Source organism: Dipteris shenzhenensis, chromosome 14 (genome assembly GCF_047967505.1).
Source record: "Dipteris shenzhenensis isolate YYH24624 ecotype China chromosome 14, Dip_SZ_1.0, whole genome shotgun sequence".
Taxonomy (NCBI): domain Eukaryota; kingdom Viridiplantae; phylum Streptophyta; class Polypodiopsida; order Gleicheniales; family Dipteridaceae; genus Dipteris; species Dipteris shenzhenensis.
Genome location: NC_141609.1, coordinates 41,893,935 through 41,911,417, shown reverse-complemented (window position 1 = coordinate 41,911,417; position 17,483 = coordinate 41,893,935). Strand labels below are relative to the sequence as shown.

General features: G+C 41.5%; 1 protein-coding gene across 1 annotated transcript in view; it reads left to right on the top strand.

Moving 5' to 3' along the window:
• The window catches only part of LOC147894642 (DEAD-box ATP-dependent RNA helicase 20-like), a 40,245-nt gene extending 23,850 nt beyond the window's left edge, over window positions 1-16,395 (top strand). Inside the window, exons 11-14 of the mRNA XM_087385094.1 lie at window positions 15,210-15,284; window positions 15,473-15,562; window positions 15,648-15,722; window positions 15,837-16,395. Of these exons, the coding sequence (XP_087241220.1) occupies window positions 15,210-15,284; window positions 15,473-15,562; window positions 15,648-15,722; window positions 15,837-16,019 (423 nt within the window). The 3' untranslated portion in view covers window positions 16,020-16,395. The remainder of the gene's footprint in view (window positions 1-15,209; window positions 15,285-15,472; window positions 15,563-15,647; window positions 15,723-15,836) is intronic.
• The last annotated feature ends 1,088 nt before the right edge of the window (window positions 16,396-17,483 follow it).

Below are 17,483 nucleotides of genomic sequence, written 5' to 3'. Positions count from 1 at the left end.
GCCTCCATCTGTTGCTTCCGTTCATCCATGAGGTCGACCAACTCGATATAAAAGTCACGGGTATTATGATTTTGCCTTTCGTGCAAGAGGACTTAAGGTGAACCTAATATGCCATTACATGCTACAGTCTTTGTGCAGCTTCCAATCTTGTTTCTCAAAGCTATTACCAATTGGCATAGATAACATCCCGAGGCCTGTGGAGGGTCGGGAAGATATTTATGTTCCTTAGGTGACTGCTCCCCTTGTGTTGAATTGTTCTTGGAACTCATTGGATTCACCTAATAAAGCTTCCCCATTGTTACTATGCTTAGGTAGTCTGATTGTATGCCGTTTAGATGAATGCCCTGCGACAAAGTTACTCTCTTCGGGAAGACTCTATTGTTTCGACTTCTGGTTCCTTAAGTGAGACTCTCGGAGCAGGCTGATCGTTTGCAACATAACTAGGGGCTATCCTTGGCCACTAAACGTACAAGGCCACCCAATTGACTGGAGCCTGCTTCTTTCTCTTGAGAAGCCAACCTATTTGCTCTGGAACTTGCCTTCTTCATTTCTATGTGTTTCTACAGTAGCCTGGATGGTGTCCTTTGAGAAAGATTTGTCCTCATTATTAGAACTATATTCCTCCTCTGCATTTCCCTCCATGGTACCTTCCTTGACCTATGATCGGGTCGATGGGGCTCTTATTTCGTTGTTATGTTCCCTTGGCTGATGGGTGGGAGGATGGCCTACTAGTACCTCAGTGCTCAGTTGCACACTGTAGTCGGCACTACATCCCTATTCGTCTGTGACGTAGTGCTCATAGGATGAGTGCACTTGAGAAGGTCTTCATCCTCTAAACCTTTTCCTCTTTTCTTTCTTCCATTCTTTCTACGTTGGTGAAGCACCCTTCCCCTAGGCCAACTCTATCACTTCAATCTTGTGTAGGACACATTTTGAAGGACCACATTGATTTTTGGGTTGCTCAAAAGGGACGTGTAAGGGATAGAGGGTAGGAGGAGTGTGTTGGGGAGAGACTTGGTGTTTTTGAGGGAGGGCAGGAAGAGAGAGAGAGAGAGAGAGAGAGAGAGAGAGAGAGAGAGATTCACTCTCTCATATCCCAACCCATTAAATAATTAGTTTTGGTGCATGGAGGCTTAATTAAGCTATGTTGCATCAATTAAGCTTTACCTCTTTTTTCTTCTCTTTCATTCTCTTTTATTTTCTGTGTAGATTTTTGGTCTTTAGAACAACAAAAAATCTAAATTTGTATGATTGGACTTATTCTAGTCTTTCAAAGGTATATATATATATATATATACTATGTCCAAGGGGGGTTTCCCCAAATGTTGGGGAAAAGATTTGAACCCAAAACCTTACTTTTCGCATGCGTGAGCCCTACCAATAAGCTATAAAGTAATATTATATCCCCTTTTCCTTATAATAGTATTATAAATGCTCCCTCATCCCCCCCTCCCCCTTTAAGAGGTCCTTTCCTCTTTAATTAGTGGTACCTCCTCTCTCCCCTCCTCCCCAATCTCAAATCCCTCCTTTAATGCCCTCTCCCTTTCTACCTTAATTTAATCATGGCCTTCCCCTCTTCCTTTTCACCTCTCTTCCTTTCTCCACAACTAATTAATGGAACCTTTTGCATTTTTCATCTCATAGGACACCTACTGAGATTGTTGTTTGGCCCAAATGCGCACCTCAAAGCACATAGGGACGAATGGCCGTTTTTTTTCAAATTGTTTTTTGAGAGAACTTTATTTGGGGACATGGAGAGCTATTTCCCCCAAAACAATGTTTTTAATAGGCTATTTTGAATAGGAATTTTTTTTGGGGAATGGCTATGTGGGGCACTGACTATTTTCAGAGTGACATTGCATAGGACCAGATATTCTCTCACTCATCCACAACCCCTAGACATGTACTATACACTTTTTTTTTTTTTTTTGTAAAACCAAGATACTTATATTATAAAACATTCATTTACATCCAGGCCGTGCTCAAAATAGAGCTACAGCCCTATCCATCAGAAACAGTAAAAGAAAAGTTGAATACAAGAAACATCCAAATCTTCCTCATGTAAGGCATCATATAAAGACTGCCTTAATGAGGCTCTGAAAAACTCATAAGGATGCTGAAGAGGAGAATTCAGATATGCTTGGATGCGCTGCAGCCAGAGGGTCCATAATGCCCAGTATCTGATCCAGTGGAAGAAGAGAGAATACTGTGACAAAGAAGCTGATAGTTTGCCATACATCCAGAAAAACCTGTAGAACCTGTGTGCTGGAAATCTGAGAGATAAAAAATAGGAGATTCTATCTAGAAGGTCTCTGGAATATGAACAAAACCACAATAAATGCGGAATACTCTCCGATGCAAGGTGACATCTTGGACAGAGAGGTGAAGCTTCACCTCTCTGTCCAAGACATGTACCACACACACACACACACACACACACACACACACACACATTTTTATATTTTGTATTAATAAAGAGCTTTTTATCAAAATCTTGTTAATTGACACCACGTACACACCCATACAATGCGCCCATACACCTGCGCATAAATTGCAAATTTTGTTAAATTGGTTCTAGTCAGAGTGGTTGCCTTTCTTCATTTACACAATACTTGTTCTTCTTAGAACAACTGATTTTTGGTATAGATGTGTGGTTAATGGGGTGTGTTGGTGCTCATTAAATGAAAAATTTCTAATCGCTATGAATGGGCAGATTAGGGGTAAGAAGCAATGTCATAAGACACAACAAAAAATGTAAAAAATAAAAAAAGCCTCTTGGCCACGTGTACATTTGGGCGAAATGCACATTAGTGACATTGTTATCCCAAATGCACACCCACATGCTTATGATTTTACTTTATCTCAGGATAATGGTAACAATTTTTCTTTCTAGATTGAAAAGAGATCAATTGCAATTTAAAGAGAAAGTACAAGAAACCTCCATGGGGGAGCCAAAATATGGTGTCTACAAAAGGGCACACTATAATACAATAAGTTTCATCTAAGGGATATCAACATCTACAAGCTAGATATAGTACTAATGGCTTTAGTGGTAAGCGCTAAAGAGTGACCACTTCCATTACATCCGCCTCAAAAAACAGTGAATATCATATAATATTCTTCCTTCTATCTTTGATTGCATGAATGTTCTTATCCATCAATGCTCAACGTCCTTCAAATCCATTTGATATTGTTGCCACATATTTGGAAAGTTGTGAATGATGTTTATCCAACAAGATGTAGTTAAGAATCTCTAGAAGTTAGCCCTCATGCACCGCGTAGCTTGCACCCTATGCTTGCTTTCTCCACTACCACCTACCTCAGGAGGTAATAAACGAGATTGATATTAGGGAATCAAAGCAATAGAAGACTTTAGAAACCCAGTATAGCTGCTTATGCTTGGGCACTGATGACGACATAAGTGTTGCTTTGCTTGCTAAGTATGTCTTCCTTTTGTTTTTCATAAAAGTTTTTGTTTACCTCTTTTTTCTTCTCTTTTATTTTCTTTGTAGATTTTTGATCTTTAGAATAACAAAAATTCTAAATTTGTATGATTGGACTTATTCTAGTCTTACAAAGGTATATATAGCATCCTATAATTTGTTGTAGCTTGCATCCTATGCTTTGTTGCTGCACTACCAACTACCAACTACCAACAAGCACCACGTCATAGGGGGATCTTGCAATGGAGCCATGATAGGGTTTGGAAAATATCTTTACAGATTATGGTAAGAAGAAAAGTGGTTATGGTGAGAGGAAGAAGAGTTCAAGAGTTGGAAATGATTACTATGAGAAGAAGAAGGCTTCAGGGATCAAAAAGTACTTATCATGAGAAAAAATAAGGATTTAGTGGTTGGAAAGTGATTTGGGCTCATAGGCATGGTTTGGGGGAAGGTTTGGAAGGGATTTAGCTCAATTTTGGCACTTTGAAAACATTCAATTTTTTTGGGGGAGTGGTACCTTCGAGATACTTTTTGGGAATGGGGAGCACCTTGGGTTATAAAGAGAGTGAACTTCTTGCAAGTGGGCGGTCCCTCCAAGTGGGAGAGGGAGGTGCACTTTTTTGGGCCACCAAAGCTTAGGCATATGTACCTTTTTGGACTCAGATTGGGGCGATGGGACCCTCTATAGGCTTTGTTAGTTCTTAATACATTTTGTTTATTCACTACTTATGAGGCCCTTTTTGAGTCCAAATGTACCCTCATGGATGGCTTAAAGAAAGGATTAAGTCCAATATTTACAGCTAGTATGGCATGAGTTTAGGGTGGACTACCTGTGCCATAATCATTCAGTGCATTCTAGCAACCACTACAACATATGTTGCCTTGGTTTGTAATTTTTAAGAGGTGCCATTGGCCAGAAGTAGATAGATATGGTGAGCATTCCTATGGGCTGAGGATAAACCCAGACCTATTGAGTGACCATGCCACTCAATGCCCCCTCCTCATAATGAGGGGATGACAAGCATAGCTAGTCAGTACCCATGTAATTACATGAGAGTGGAGCATTGATTCTAACAATTTGTATGACTTGGGTTGGTTGTTGAATAGAATTTGGAGCAGTGATGATATGGCATAGTCTCATTGAATGTTGCAAATTAAAATGGATCCAAATACTGACGAGTTTTCCTAATATTAATTATATTTTCAATCATCAAATTGTGGGTCTCTACTTCACATAGAGTTTGGAGGCATGCATAATTATGTTTAGTATGCACAATGTAATGCATTAAAGGTGGTGTGGAGATTTTACTACATTTCATTTTTTAATTGTAGTCTTTTACAACATATTTTTTTTATAAAAATGGATGTCGATGGGCACCCTATAGCGCAATTGAATGCCCAAGGGGCGGCTATGCCAAATAGATTATTTTGGACCATGGAACCGCTTTGCCATTACTGACCCCTTCATTGGACATGGGACAAGAGATTGTGTTTTTATAAGTTGACGATGACAATAACTGGTTAGAGAGTATGCATGGTTGCACATACAAACTATTAGTGATAGCACCAAAAGTATGGCATCTTAACTTTAGACACATGTAGTTGCTTGAAAACAAGAACGTGGTGAAAGGGCTCTTATCATCAGCAACAACAAAGAGGGAGATTTGTGTGAAGGATGCCTTAATGGAAAAATTTGTTTTTCCCTCACCCCTCATTGATCATGTACATAGCTCTTAGAATATATAGTGCAAGCGCTTGGCAAAGGTTCTCTCTCTTGCACTTATAGGGTTGCCTAGTGCATGTACCTACTCAATGCAAGTGTTGGGTGTTGAGAACAACTAATGGAGGTGTTTGATCTGGGAGAAATTGTATGAAGATAGGTGGAACAGCTCAATGAGAAACCATAGAATGTATACAAGCCATGCACAACTTTGTATTATATCAAATAAGGGGGGCTTGGTCCATTACAAATAGCTAGAGCGACAAGATGGTGCTCTTGAAAAAACTTGTACGGGTGCTCACCTTGACCTAAGACTCAAACCCCCACAAGGATCTCTATCAGAGCAACAAGAATCGATTGGCAACAACTAAGAAAAATAGAGAGTGACAGAGTAAGTTCGTTCTACTTGGACTCATTACTTAAATAACGTAGGAGCTCCTATTCAACTCAATGGTTTGGTGAACTGAACTCCTAAAGCCTACTTGAACTGTACTACCACCATGGCTCAGATTGGATTTCCTATTGAATTCTCACTGTGTGTCCTACCGCTCGAGTATCTGCCACTTGGCGCTTGGTGATCCCACCTGGGTGCTCAACCAACGGGACTCAGGATGTGTACTTGTTCACCTAGAGAGAACATTTTTCCTTGAATTCTTTTCATTTGTGTCCACATAGATGTGGAGAAAAACTTATGGATTGGCTCGAACAAGTTTCTTTTCAAAGCTTGGGGGGCAAATCTTCCTAGAATGCTTGTAGGACGAAGAAGCTTTGGCATGCTGAGTGGCAGGTCATTGCCACGTTAGAGAAACAGGTAGTGGATGAGGTACAGGATCTACAGAAGCTTTAGGCTTTGAACCTAATAGGTACAAGATCAACATGTATAAGGCATATAAGACATTGATGCGAATTGGTACTTCATGAGGATGTAAGGCATTGATGCCAACAGGTACCTCATGAGGATGTATTTGCCACTCTTCTTTCCATTGCTCAATCACTTGGGCTACACCTAGATCTACAATACACTAGAGTGAAAATTAGTACTTATATCGCTTATGATGCACCTATGGTTTGGTCCATTCATGATTCACGTCCAAGAGATTAAGGTGGCTTTAATAACTGCAACTACCAACAATCTTTCAACTAATTGTAGCAGATCGGCAAAATAGTTTGGCAAGATCTGAGCGATTAGTTAAGGAATCCTACAAACTTGGATCATTAAGGTTGGCCACTCTACCTTGTAGGTTTCTCTCTAGCTCTCTAATTTGGCATTGCATGTAAGGTCGAACACATGTGTAGCACGTTCATAGAAGGATTATCTTCTACTAGAAGATAATCCAAAGGGAGGACCTATGCTGGTGTCTCATACCTGAGGCAGAACAATATTTGAGTCACTTGCTAAGGCTGTTTGGTAAGTAACTCTGAAGTCCTCCCTGCCCAGGTTTTCATGTAAGATGCTTGTTAGAGTGAACATGGCTGTGGTTAGGACTTTGGTAGTAGTAGGCAATGTCTCCAAAAATGGTAGAAAAGACACATTGAAGCCCATTGCTTCAAGAAGAAAGAACAGGAACAAGAGAAGCATCATGCCAATCTTTTGGCTGAAGATGAAGCTGAACCTGTTACAACAGAGGTTCATGGCCTCTCTCTTGACGACGAGGATCCATCTTGACTATCGTGAGATTGAAACTGCACTATGTTGTGTTTTTAGAGGATGAGTTTGGGAATGTTCTTGGATTCATCTAGGTGTATGCTTCTGCCGTATTAGCCAACATGCAAATTTCACCTTGTGAAGTTTTCATCCAAGTTGCGGCCTATTGGTATTGCGATAATTCTTTCTATCTTAAATGGCATGTTGCCCTATCAGCTAGATTTAGATTTAGATGCTTGTTTGGGAGAGACTAAAATGAAATCGTATAGACTTCACAAGCAGTTGTAGCTTGAATGAAGAGATTTGGACTACTTTTTGATTAGCCTTCTCCTTTAGTGCTATTGTCATGGCTGAGTTTGCCCTTCATCTCCGGAGTGCCGACAGAAACTCAGTACAAAGACTTTGTATAAATGGATGCTCAAGTATGTGTGGGTGTGTGGATTTGTATGTGTGAGAGCATACTTTTATACTATGGTCTACACCCACTGTTGGACACTGAGGACGTTAGTGGGGATGTCATAGTAGCTAGTCCGTGCTATGCGTGATGGATTTTATGGTTTTCAATCTTATGAATGACTATCGTGAGATTGAAATTGCACTATGTTGTGTTTTTAGAGGATGAGTTCGGGAATGTTCCTGGATTCATCTAGGTATATATCCATTTGACCAGGGTTGGGCTTTCTAGGCCCCTATGCTATGTGTGTTTGTGTTGAGTCAATAAGAGGTACTTTGCCTTGGGTTGTCCCCCAAAAATGAATGTATTGTCTTTTACTTTGGTTGATGGTATTGACCACCCAGTTCAGAGTAAGGGGGAATGATGAGTGATGGTTTGCCCTTGCCGGTCGCAAGCTGACCGAGAAGTCACTATCACATGGGAGGTGTTGGATAGTTGGACTTGCTCTTTGCAGTATTGTGGTGGAGGGGGGATTGGTGTACCCTTGCGTGTTGGGTCTCATACTCTTTGCTCTGAAGGGGGGTGTTGGAGATATCATAGCCCAAAGAGTGTGTTGGTGTGTAGTACTAGGTGATCTAGTACTAGTCTATGTGTGTGTCATGTGTGAGTGCCACGTGTCATCATGGGACTTATCCCATATGCACTAGGGGCTAGTGTGTGAGTGAGTAGCCTATATAAGGCTTGTACTGAAATATGAAAGCCTTCTTCATGTCTTCATTTGAGCATTATTTCCTCACACCCTCTCTCTCTCTCTCTCTCTCTCTCTCTCTCTCTCTCCCCCTTCACTATGTTTCTAACATTCCTCACATTCATGTATACACTGTTCCTTTCCTTGATTGTGAGGGTAGCATCGATAAAAGCTGGCTGTTTTCTGTCCCTTTTGCCTTCCATCTGCTCCACATCTCATCCTAGCATCTTGTCAGTGCCTACAGCAAGTAATTGGCTGAGGAGAATTCGAAATCTTCAACCTTGTTAATTGAGCAGCCAGCAAAGGGAGAGCTGGAATGCCAGCCTTTTTCTGCAAGAATTGTCATGTTCTTTGCAGGCTTTTGTCCAATTTTTTGCATGTCCTCAGTATTTTTTGGCATTGTGTAGATCTGAGGTGAATGGTCGGTGAATAGCTTGCAATACATGATTCTCATCTGTGGAATTCGTACCTGCAATCTGCATTTCAACTTGTTCTCAGTCATTGTATGCCGTGGATTGTGGTGAAATTACACTAATGTGACCTTGGAGGCACTAAGGAGCAACCTCGAGCTCAATCCACAAGCAAGTTTCACACTTGAAATTCTAGAGCAGATCTGCAGGAACACCTCGTTAATTGAGCAGCCAGCAAAGGGAGAGCTAGAATGCCAGCCTTTTTCTGCAAGAATTTCCATGTTCTTTGCAGGCTTCTCTCCAAATTTTTGCATGTCCTTGTTATTTTTTGGCGTTGTGTAGATCTGAGGTAAATAGTCGGTTAGTGGAGAAGATAGCTTGCAACACATGATTCTCATCTGTGGAATTCATACCTTCAATCTGCATTTCAACTTGTTCTCAGTCATTGTATGCCCTGGATTCTGGTGAAATTACACTAGTGTGACCTTGGAGGCACTAAGGAGCAACCTCGAGCTCAATCCACGAGCAAGTTTCACACTTGAAATTTTAGAGCAGATCTGCAGGAACTTGCTGATTTTTGGCACTTAAGGCAAACGTTTTCTAGATTGTGAAATGTGGAAAATGCGTAATTGCAATTGCAAGTCTCTAGACTGTTATTCAATATATGGGTTTTAGATTGACGAGGTTTTGCTGAACTTTGCAAAAGAAAAGCATGTGAAAATTTACACATTTGTAAATTACAGGCTGGTACAGCCTTTGTTTGCTGAGACAGCTCAGAAATTCCACTCTTGCATAGCCATGTTGAAATTCAATAAACGATCAGACACAAAATGCCGATTTTACTTCCTGTAATGCATACCAGATGTTAATAGTGGCAAACAGCAGTGAATTTCTGTGTCCTTAGGCTAGCTGACTGCTGAAGCAGTTTTAGGACAGTCTTGGAGTGAATAACTCGTGTTTATACATAGGAAGTGCCAAACTACAGGATTTTGTGAAATTGCAGAAATTTACTGTTAAATTTTGGGCTTGTGCCTTTGTTCAGTGTCTTGCACTTAATCGGCCGTTGTGGAGTGTACGAATTTGCAGTTTTTGTGTTCTTAACCTATGGCACCTAGTCTTGGGCTTAGCTAGAACTTGCCCATGGCTGGCCAAATCATTCAGAAACAATTTGAAGATCCTAAAGCTTGCAGAGAGATGTGCTATGTGTTTCGTACGAGCATGAAACATATGATTCTGCATCACAGGAATGGTATTCTGACTTTTAGTGAGAATTGGAGTAGGCTTCTCCAATGATGCATGTAGACCTGCCAACAAACGCTTCTACCAAACACACTTTAGTGTGGTTGTGAAAGCTGCCCTGTACTCAGCCTCATAGGATGAGGTTACAACCGTCTATTGTTTTTTGCTCAACCAAGAAATGCATGAGTGTACGAGACAAAAACAATTTCCACTGGTAGCATCAAAGTCACCAGCCCAATCCGAATGACTGTAAGCATATAAATGCAAGTTATCTCCTCAAGGAAATAGCAAACCAAGAGACAAGTATCTGAACACACGCTTGACAGCCTGCCAGGGCTGTGCATGAATCTGCTCAACTGGGATACTGCATACCGAATGTCTGGCCGCGTATTACAAAGTTAATGACGCATCCCATAGCCTAGCTGTAAATGGTGTTATCAAACGGGTAATGTCATCATGCACGGACAGCTTAAGCTTTGGCTCCATACGAGTTGAGATGGGTTTGCAATTCTGAAATCTGAGCCGTTCAAGCAGTTGCCCAATGTACTTTGACTGCAACAGGCCAATGACTTTGTCAAATTGAATGCCCAAATAATAATGAAGCAGCCCCCAATCAGGCATTTTGAAGAAATTCAGCCTTGAAAACTGCATATTTTGGAGCATTTTTACCCATGAGCAGCACGTCATTGACTTATAAAACTAAAATGAGCAAATCACCCCCTTCTTTCTTGATGTAGAGGGTGCTCTCATTTGGACTGTTTTGCATTTCTTTGCTGGTCAAAAAGGCATCAGCTGTTGCATACCAGGCCCTAGGAGATTGCTTCAAGCCATATTAGGCCTTCTTCAACTTGTAAACCCTTCAACTTGTAAACCTTGTCTTCCTTGCCAAGTACCACAAAACCAATGGGTTGAGAGACATAACTTCCTCCAGGAGGTCTCCTTTCAGGAATGCAGTTCTGATGTGCAATTGATAAAATTCCATCCATAAAATGCAGCTACAGGAACCACACACCTGATGGTATTCATATGAGAAGTGGGAGCAAAGGTCTCATTATAATCTATGCCTTTTCTCTGCACATATCCCTTTGTAACAAGATGGGCTTTGTACCTGTCTATAGACCCATCTGATTTGGGTTTCAGCGTCACACCCACTTTGTACCAATTGCTTTCTTGCCAACAAGCAAGTCCACCAACTCCCAAGTGTGATTCTTTTGAATGGAGTGAATCTCCGCTTGCATAGCCTGCATCCAATGCACATTGTCACGTGCATCATTAAAGGAATCAGCTTCATCCATCTCAATGAGCATCCTAAATATCTCTAGAGTCACTATATGTGTGGCCCGGAAGAGGTGCAGAGAGCTTGCTCTCTTGGAGAGTACGGAGCAATGAACGAGGAACTGTTTGCGGTACTCTTTGTGCCACTGCATGCTCAATTTTGTTGAATTTGCAGTGACATTGGCTTGGTATAGTCAATTGTGGGCATTTGGTAGACATTGACATGCAGGAACATTGACATTGGCTTGGAATTGCAGCATGTTGAATCACATTTGCAACTTGCAGCACGATTTGGGGCTTTTCCCAATTTGCCCTCTTTTTGGCATATTTGCCCTCTCAGATTTTGGGGCTTTTGCCAGATTTGCAGTCCATTGCAGTGACATTTGCTTTCATCACCCCTTGATTTGGGCTTGTTGTCTTGTCAGATTTGAGGAACACAGCCTCCATCTGGGACATTTACAGCTCAATTGATCATTGGAGACATTTACAAACATTTGCCCCTTGTTTTGGGCTGATATTTTTGTAGGACAGCTATCATTGGCAGGGGGGTCCTTTGACTGGACAGATATTGTTTTGCAGGTCATATTTTTGGGGATAGCACGTGCATTTAGCTCATTGTTTGAGCAGTCAATTTTTGGTTGGTCAATGCCTGACATTTGCTGTCATTTTTGGACAGGCACCTCATTTTGCAAGCATAATATATCATCACAATTTGCCGCCATTGCCCGAAATTAGAGTAGACTCCATTAAAAAACGTGATTGAATGTTGTTAAAAAAACAGCCTTCGGTTGACAATGTAATGGATTTGAGTATATGCATATGCTTTTGATGTTAATCAGCAACTTGTTTATCGAGAGTCTTTAGAATAGGGCAACCTGTTCTGTAGCAGCAAGCGGCGTGGGTGTTGGTCATGTTAGGGGAAAAAAAAAGGCACTGAAGTAGTAGCATCAAAGATGGTGTAGAAGGCTGCATTGGTGTTTCTTTAGCTGGGTGATGGACAAATAGGTAGCGATGAGCTGCAGCAAGACGATGTTGGCCTTGATGGAAACCTTAGGCAGCAGGTCTAAAAAATTGTCATAGGAGCAAAATCGTTCACACTAGAATACAAACGAGAACAGAACTATTACACACACACACTAGAACCTTGGTCACACTACTTAGCTCTAAAAAACTACAACATGGCCCTTCATTTGGGCTCATGGTTGGGCTCTTTCTAGCCCTGCAACAATGCATACATATGTGGCCCTTCAGGCTGCCATGAAATTATTATGAGGGAATCCTTTCTATTGCCCATGTGATAGCCATATCCTCAACCGTTCCCCCTATTGACCCATCTAAGCACAATATTATGCAGCTGGCAAGTCCATCAGCTCTCCTCATTTGGAGGCTTACAGGTGGGGCATTGACCCTACACCTACAACACCCCTTCTTGATGACACACCATTGCCTGACACCCACTTTGTCCAAGAGCTGCTCCATTAACCCCTTTGCAAAAGCTTTCAAGAACAATTGAAGGTCCAAGGATTTCTTCATCATCTGGGTGTGTATCCCACACCTTTAGTAATTGAACATTGGTACAATTTTTGGTCCTAACCACGAATACTCCAGAGTCTTAAGAATCCCAATGGACCAATAGATTCATCTAGTCGTACCCCTTAGAAGATAATAACAGACCAAATCTTGTAAGGTACCAAAGATCTTGGGTCTGTTTTAAAATAGGCTCCATCTCCATCTTGGTCCTTGATTCCCCATGCGTTGAGATCCATGTGGGATTGTCCATGATCCCCCTCGATAGGAATCCCTCCGATTGTCTTTGGAACATCGTAGTCACCCATTGGTCTTGCATTGGCATGCTCGTCCTCTTTTGATCTCTTAGACCCAAAATTCTTTGGAACATCAATCATCCATTGGTCCTCCATTGGCAGGCTCGTCATCTTTTGATCTCTGAGATCCCATGTCTCCACCATAAGGGCTTTGACAGGATCATCATCTGATCTTTCTAATATCATGCGATTGGGCTTGCTTGGAGAACGCTTGTGATCACCATTGATCAACAACTTGAACTAGTCAAAGTCCTTGTCACTAACGTTAAGGGTAATCTTGCAGCTGGCGTTGAAAGCCTTCGTAATGAGAAATGTCCCGTTATTCTACAAACGGCTTTCAACTTCCATTCTCTATACAATTGAGAATTCCTATACAAACAGCTATCCCAAAGCAATTTATTGAAATCTTCAATGAAGCATATTGATCTTGGAAACTTAGTTTGATGTATTGTGGAGCAAGCCAATTACCTCGCAGAAGTACCCTCTTCTTCCATGTCTTTTGTGTAAGTCTATTATCATGTTCCCTTGACAACTTCAGCTCCATTTCTTGAGTGAGCTCCTCCATCTTGCAGGTGGTTTGGGCTGGTCCTTAGATCCCAAGGCTGAGTAACACCTCCCAACCTCCACCACAAAGTCTTCACTCTTAATGTCTTTTTTGAATACTGTCAGCAAACTCTCTCAATGGGATGTACAGTTGTCACTAAGAAAAGTTCTTCTCTTACCACATTGGCAAATGCCATGTTAGAGTGGTCCTCCTTTGCTTGGTTAGCTTTTTCTTCTTGCAGTCCTTAGCAAAATCTCCAAGCAAGTGGCAATAGAAGCACTTCCTGTGGTTCTTTCTTTTCTTGTTTTCACCATGAGAAGAGTCCCCTATGTCATTCCCGGCATCCTACTTTTTGTGTGGCTTCCCTTCTTGCTTTTGGCCACAAGAGCCTCTCGTTGCCATCATCCCTTCTGTCGTATAGCTTCATCTAGGCTTCTTCTTGAATCACTGGTGAGCCCGAAAGTGATATGTCTTGCTGGGTCTCCAGTGGTGAGAGCCATCACCAACCCTCTGTAGCTCTTTGGAAGCTTGCGAACTAGAAGATTTGCCAACTAACTGCTATCCATATTGTGACCAATGGTTGTGAGGAATCTTCAGGAAGTCATGGGATGACACTCCTACCCCCCATCATCATGGTGAAATGTTGATTTTGGTGCAGGAGGTTTCTCCCAATTTTGTTTCAGAGAGTTCCTAGACGATCTTCCATACTTCTAGTGCCATATCTGCCAATTGTATATGAGGTATCATCGAATTCGCAGTTGTTGTGATAATCATGGAGAGGCGACTGCCTTCTTCAAGTTCCACTCCTTCTTGCTATCGGGATCCTACCAAAATTGGGATATTCCCTATGGTGCCAACACATCGATCCATGCCTTCCATCACCTCCCAAATTTCCCTGCCCACTAGATGCCTACCAAACTTCACTTTCCATGTAGGATAGTTGGTTCCGTCCAGGTTTCGAGACTCACTGAAGTTTGGACTGAACACTTTCTGAATTGAAATATTCTTTCTGTCTCAGAACAAAGGCCTGCGCCTTGAGTTGCCTTCTCAAAGCAGATTCTTGAGTATGCGTCTAGGCTTTTCCATCAAGTATCTTCACCAGTTTGGCTCTGATACTATAGCAGAGCTAATGCAAAACGTTCTTGCAGTACAAGAAGACATCTAAATGCTGCAATTTTGCCAAAGTAGAATATATCTCACTTCAGATTGCACTTACAAAAGAGATAGATAGAGAGCATTGTCAGAACTTGGAGAGATGAAGGATACGCAGATGTACAGCCAATGACAGTTCTCATAAGGATGTAGTAAACCTATAAAACAGGTTCCCAAAATGTACCTATACCTGCAGCAAGTTCTGCTGAGGTCACTCTTGGGGCACTTTTTCCTCTATTTAGGAGGTTTTTTCCCCTAGGGTTAGTATTGGGGTTAGTTTCCTTGTAAAGGATATATTCCTCATTTGGGCTATTCTTTGTAACACAACTCCTTTCTGTAACCACACTGGGTGATGACACAGTTTAGTAGAGATGAGGGACTCAGGCTTGACTCATTGGACACCATGCCCAAGATTTCCAACCATCCTTCAAACCCTGCAGCAAGCTTTGGGCCTCACTTTTGCATGTTGACTTTGAAGTATTCGGAGCCGTATCTTCTCCTCCTCTCTCTGTGAAGATCTGGGTCTCCACCTTTGTCATCCCCCCTTCCTCCTGATCTTCGTTGCTCTCTTCGTCTTGAAGCATATGGATAGTATGCTCTGGCTTGGGTTTTTTGGGGATGCTTCGTATTTGTTACTTTCCATTTTCAAAAGGCTTTCGGGATGGAGTGTATTATTTAACATGAGTAAGCATTTTGTAAATTTTAGGGCACATTTCTTTCCCATCTGCTGAAATCATGTGATGATTCAGGCATGTGATTTGGGCTTCTGATGAAATCATGTGATGGTTAAACCTGGCTTAACTTTGTGCATTACAGGTGGCCACCGACGTTGCATCTCGTGGTCTGGATGTCACCGGGGTAGCTCATGTTGTTAACCTGGACCTTCCGAAGGTATGTGGTCATTAGCTTTGTTTGACAATAGCTACGGTTTTTTGCCACACTGGATCAAAGCACTCTCAAACCCTCTGTTTGGGTAGTCTTTGCTGTCATGCAATTCTTACATGCTAATAGCATTTTGATTCTGCATGATGTTCATGGTGTAAAATACATGATTGATTATTGCTGTTTATATGGGATAGACCATGGAGGACTATGTGCACAGGATAGGCAGAACAGGTCGAGCTGGTGCTACTGGACGTGCGACTTCCTTTTTTACAGATCGTGATGCGGTAAGGGGATACGTCGTCTCCTGTCCTGTATGGACAAGATTATTGCTTAAGATAAAGGCCTAACGTATTTGATTTCATACTGCAGTTCCTTGTGGCTCAAATCCGAAGAGCAATCACAGAAGCAGAAGCAGGAAACGCTATGGCCTTTGCAACTGGGAGGGTAACTTGGATTTCTGAATGCCATACCTTTGTTCTTGAATAGGATCAGAAGCTTTTACAAGCTAGCTGTTTTCTTTTTTCTAATAGAGTGTCCTGAATTTCTTTGGATGTCCAGGCTGCACGAAAGAAAGAGAGGGAACAAGCAGCAGCTTTCAGAGAAGGGAGGCTTGTTCCTACTGGTGTAGGACAGATAGGAAACACAACAGTCCGGGTGGAGGACAAGTACAAACATATGCTTGTGTCGTCAGTGGATCCTAAAAAAGGGGAAGGTGCCGCAGACGATGCCTGGGATGATTGATGAAAAGTGCAGACAACTGTATGTAGCTTTTATGAGCAATGAGTTTTGGTTGTGGATGTATTGTAACATTCAGGCAGAAAGTGCTGCCTTTATTTAATATTGGTTTTGACATCTGACACTTTACAACAAGGAGCCTTCTTTGCTAAATTTTTTAATGATCCCACGTGTAGGGGTTGGTGTTGTGAAAGGTGGGTTATAGAGGAATTGTTGACAGAAACTGTCTTGGAATGTCCGCGGCTAGCACTGAAGATTGAAAAAGAGTTGTGTACACCACTTTGTGAGAAAGAGTTCCGGAGAGTGATTTGGTTAAATTAGAGCAGTATGCGGCCACCAGTAATATCATTTTGTTTTTGTCAAGGAAAACTTTTTTCTAGAAAACATGGTAGGTTCCTGATTCTTGCTGGCAGTCAGTAAAATGATCTCTCTTTACTCAATTTCCGAAATGCCAATTTAAATTTTGAAATTCACCATATAAAGTTGGTTCAATATGACTTGATATTTTGTGCTGCTCAAAAGTGTTATTTATCTTGGAAACAAGAGTATTTTTATTTTGCTTGTCATTCTAAAAGCTAAGTTCGCCTTCCTTTGGGATACCAACTTTATCTCTGGCAAGGGAACACTTATAAGATTCTGTGCTCTCTCTCTCTCTCTCTCTCTCTCTCTCCTGTACTTCCTGATTGCATTGAGATACTGCAAGCAAGAAATGGACACTTTCCTTTCAGTCATAGACCTTATCCCTTGGTTTAAGGGTATATTGCTCCAGTCCTTCATGCAACCTATTCCTGGCCTTGCTGTGCTTAGACAAATCTTGCATACAATCCTACATTTCACTCAAGTACTCTATTCACATTCATAGGCACAGTTACAGATGCTTATCACCCAAGGAGATTTTTCAGTACGCACTTAATTATCATGTCAGCTTTGAACATAGCAGGAATATATGCACAAGATTTCTGCGTGAAGACATGGTTGTAACACATATATGGGTAAATAAACAATGAAGGTGTGTGGTAGCTCTCTCTCTCTTACTCTCTCTGAGCTTTTCGAGAAGACCCGATCACGGGGTTAGGGGTTACAATTGGAGGGGAAGCTACCTATTCCTATCATTGACCCATGTGTGGCACATGCATGCATGTTCTCTCTATGATACTTGGATGCAGACACCACTTGACATGTCTTCTATGCATGATGCTCCCACCTATCACTTGTTCATCACACAGATACCTAAATTTTGCCATAGATAATTGTTTGGTGTAGTAATTTATTTCCACAATTATGTATCTATTGCCAGTCTATTGTGTAGTAGGCTTAAATGGATAAATAAATCCACTTTTAGAAGGGTTGCAAAGGTAACACCGATTATGTAGCAAACGGCCCAAGGCTCTTAGGTTGCCCCAACTGCTAATAGCTATCACATTTGCAAGCAAAGCATCCCTGATCACAATGGGTCAACACAATCTAACT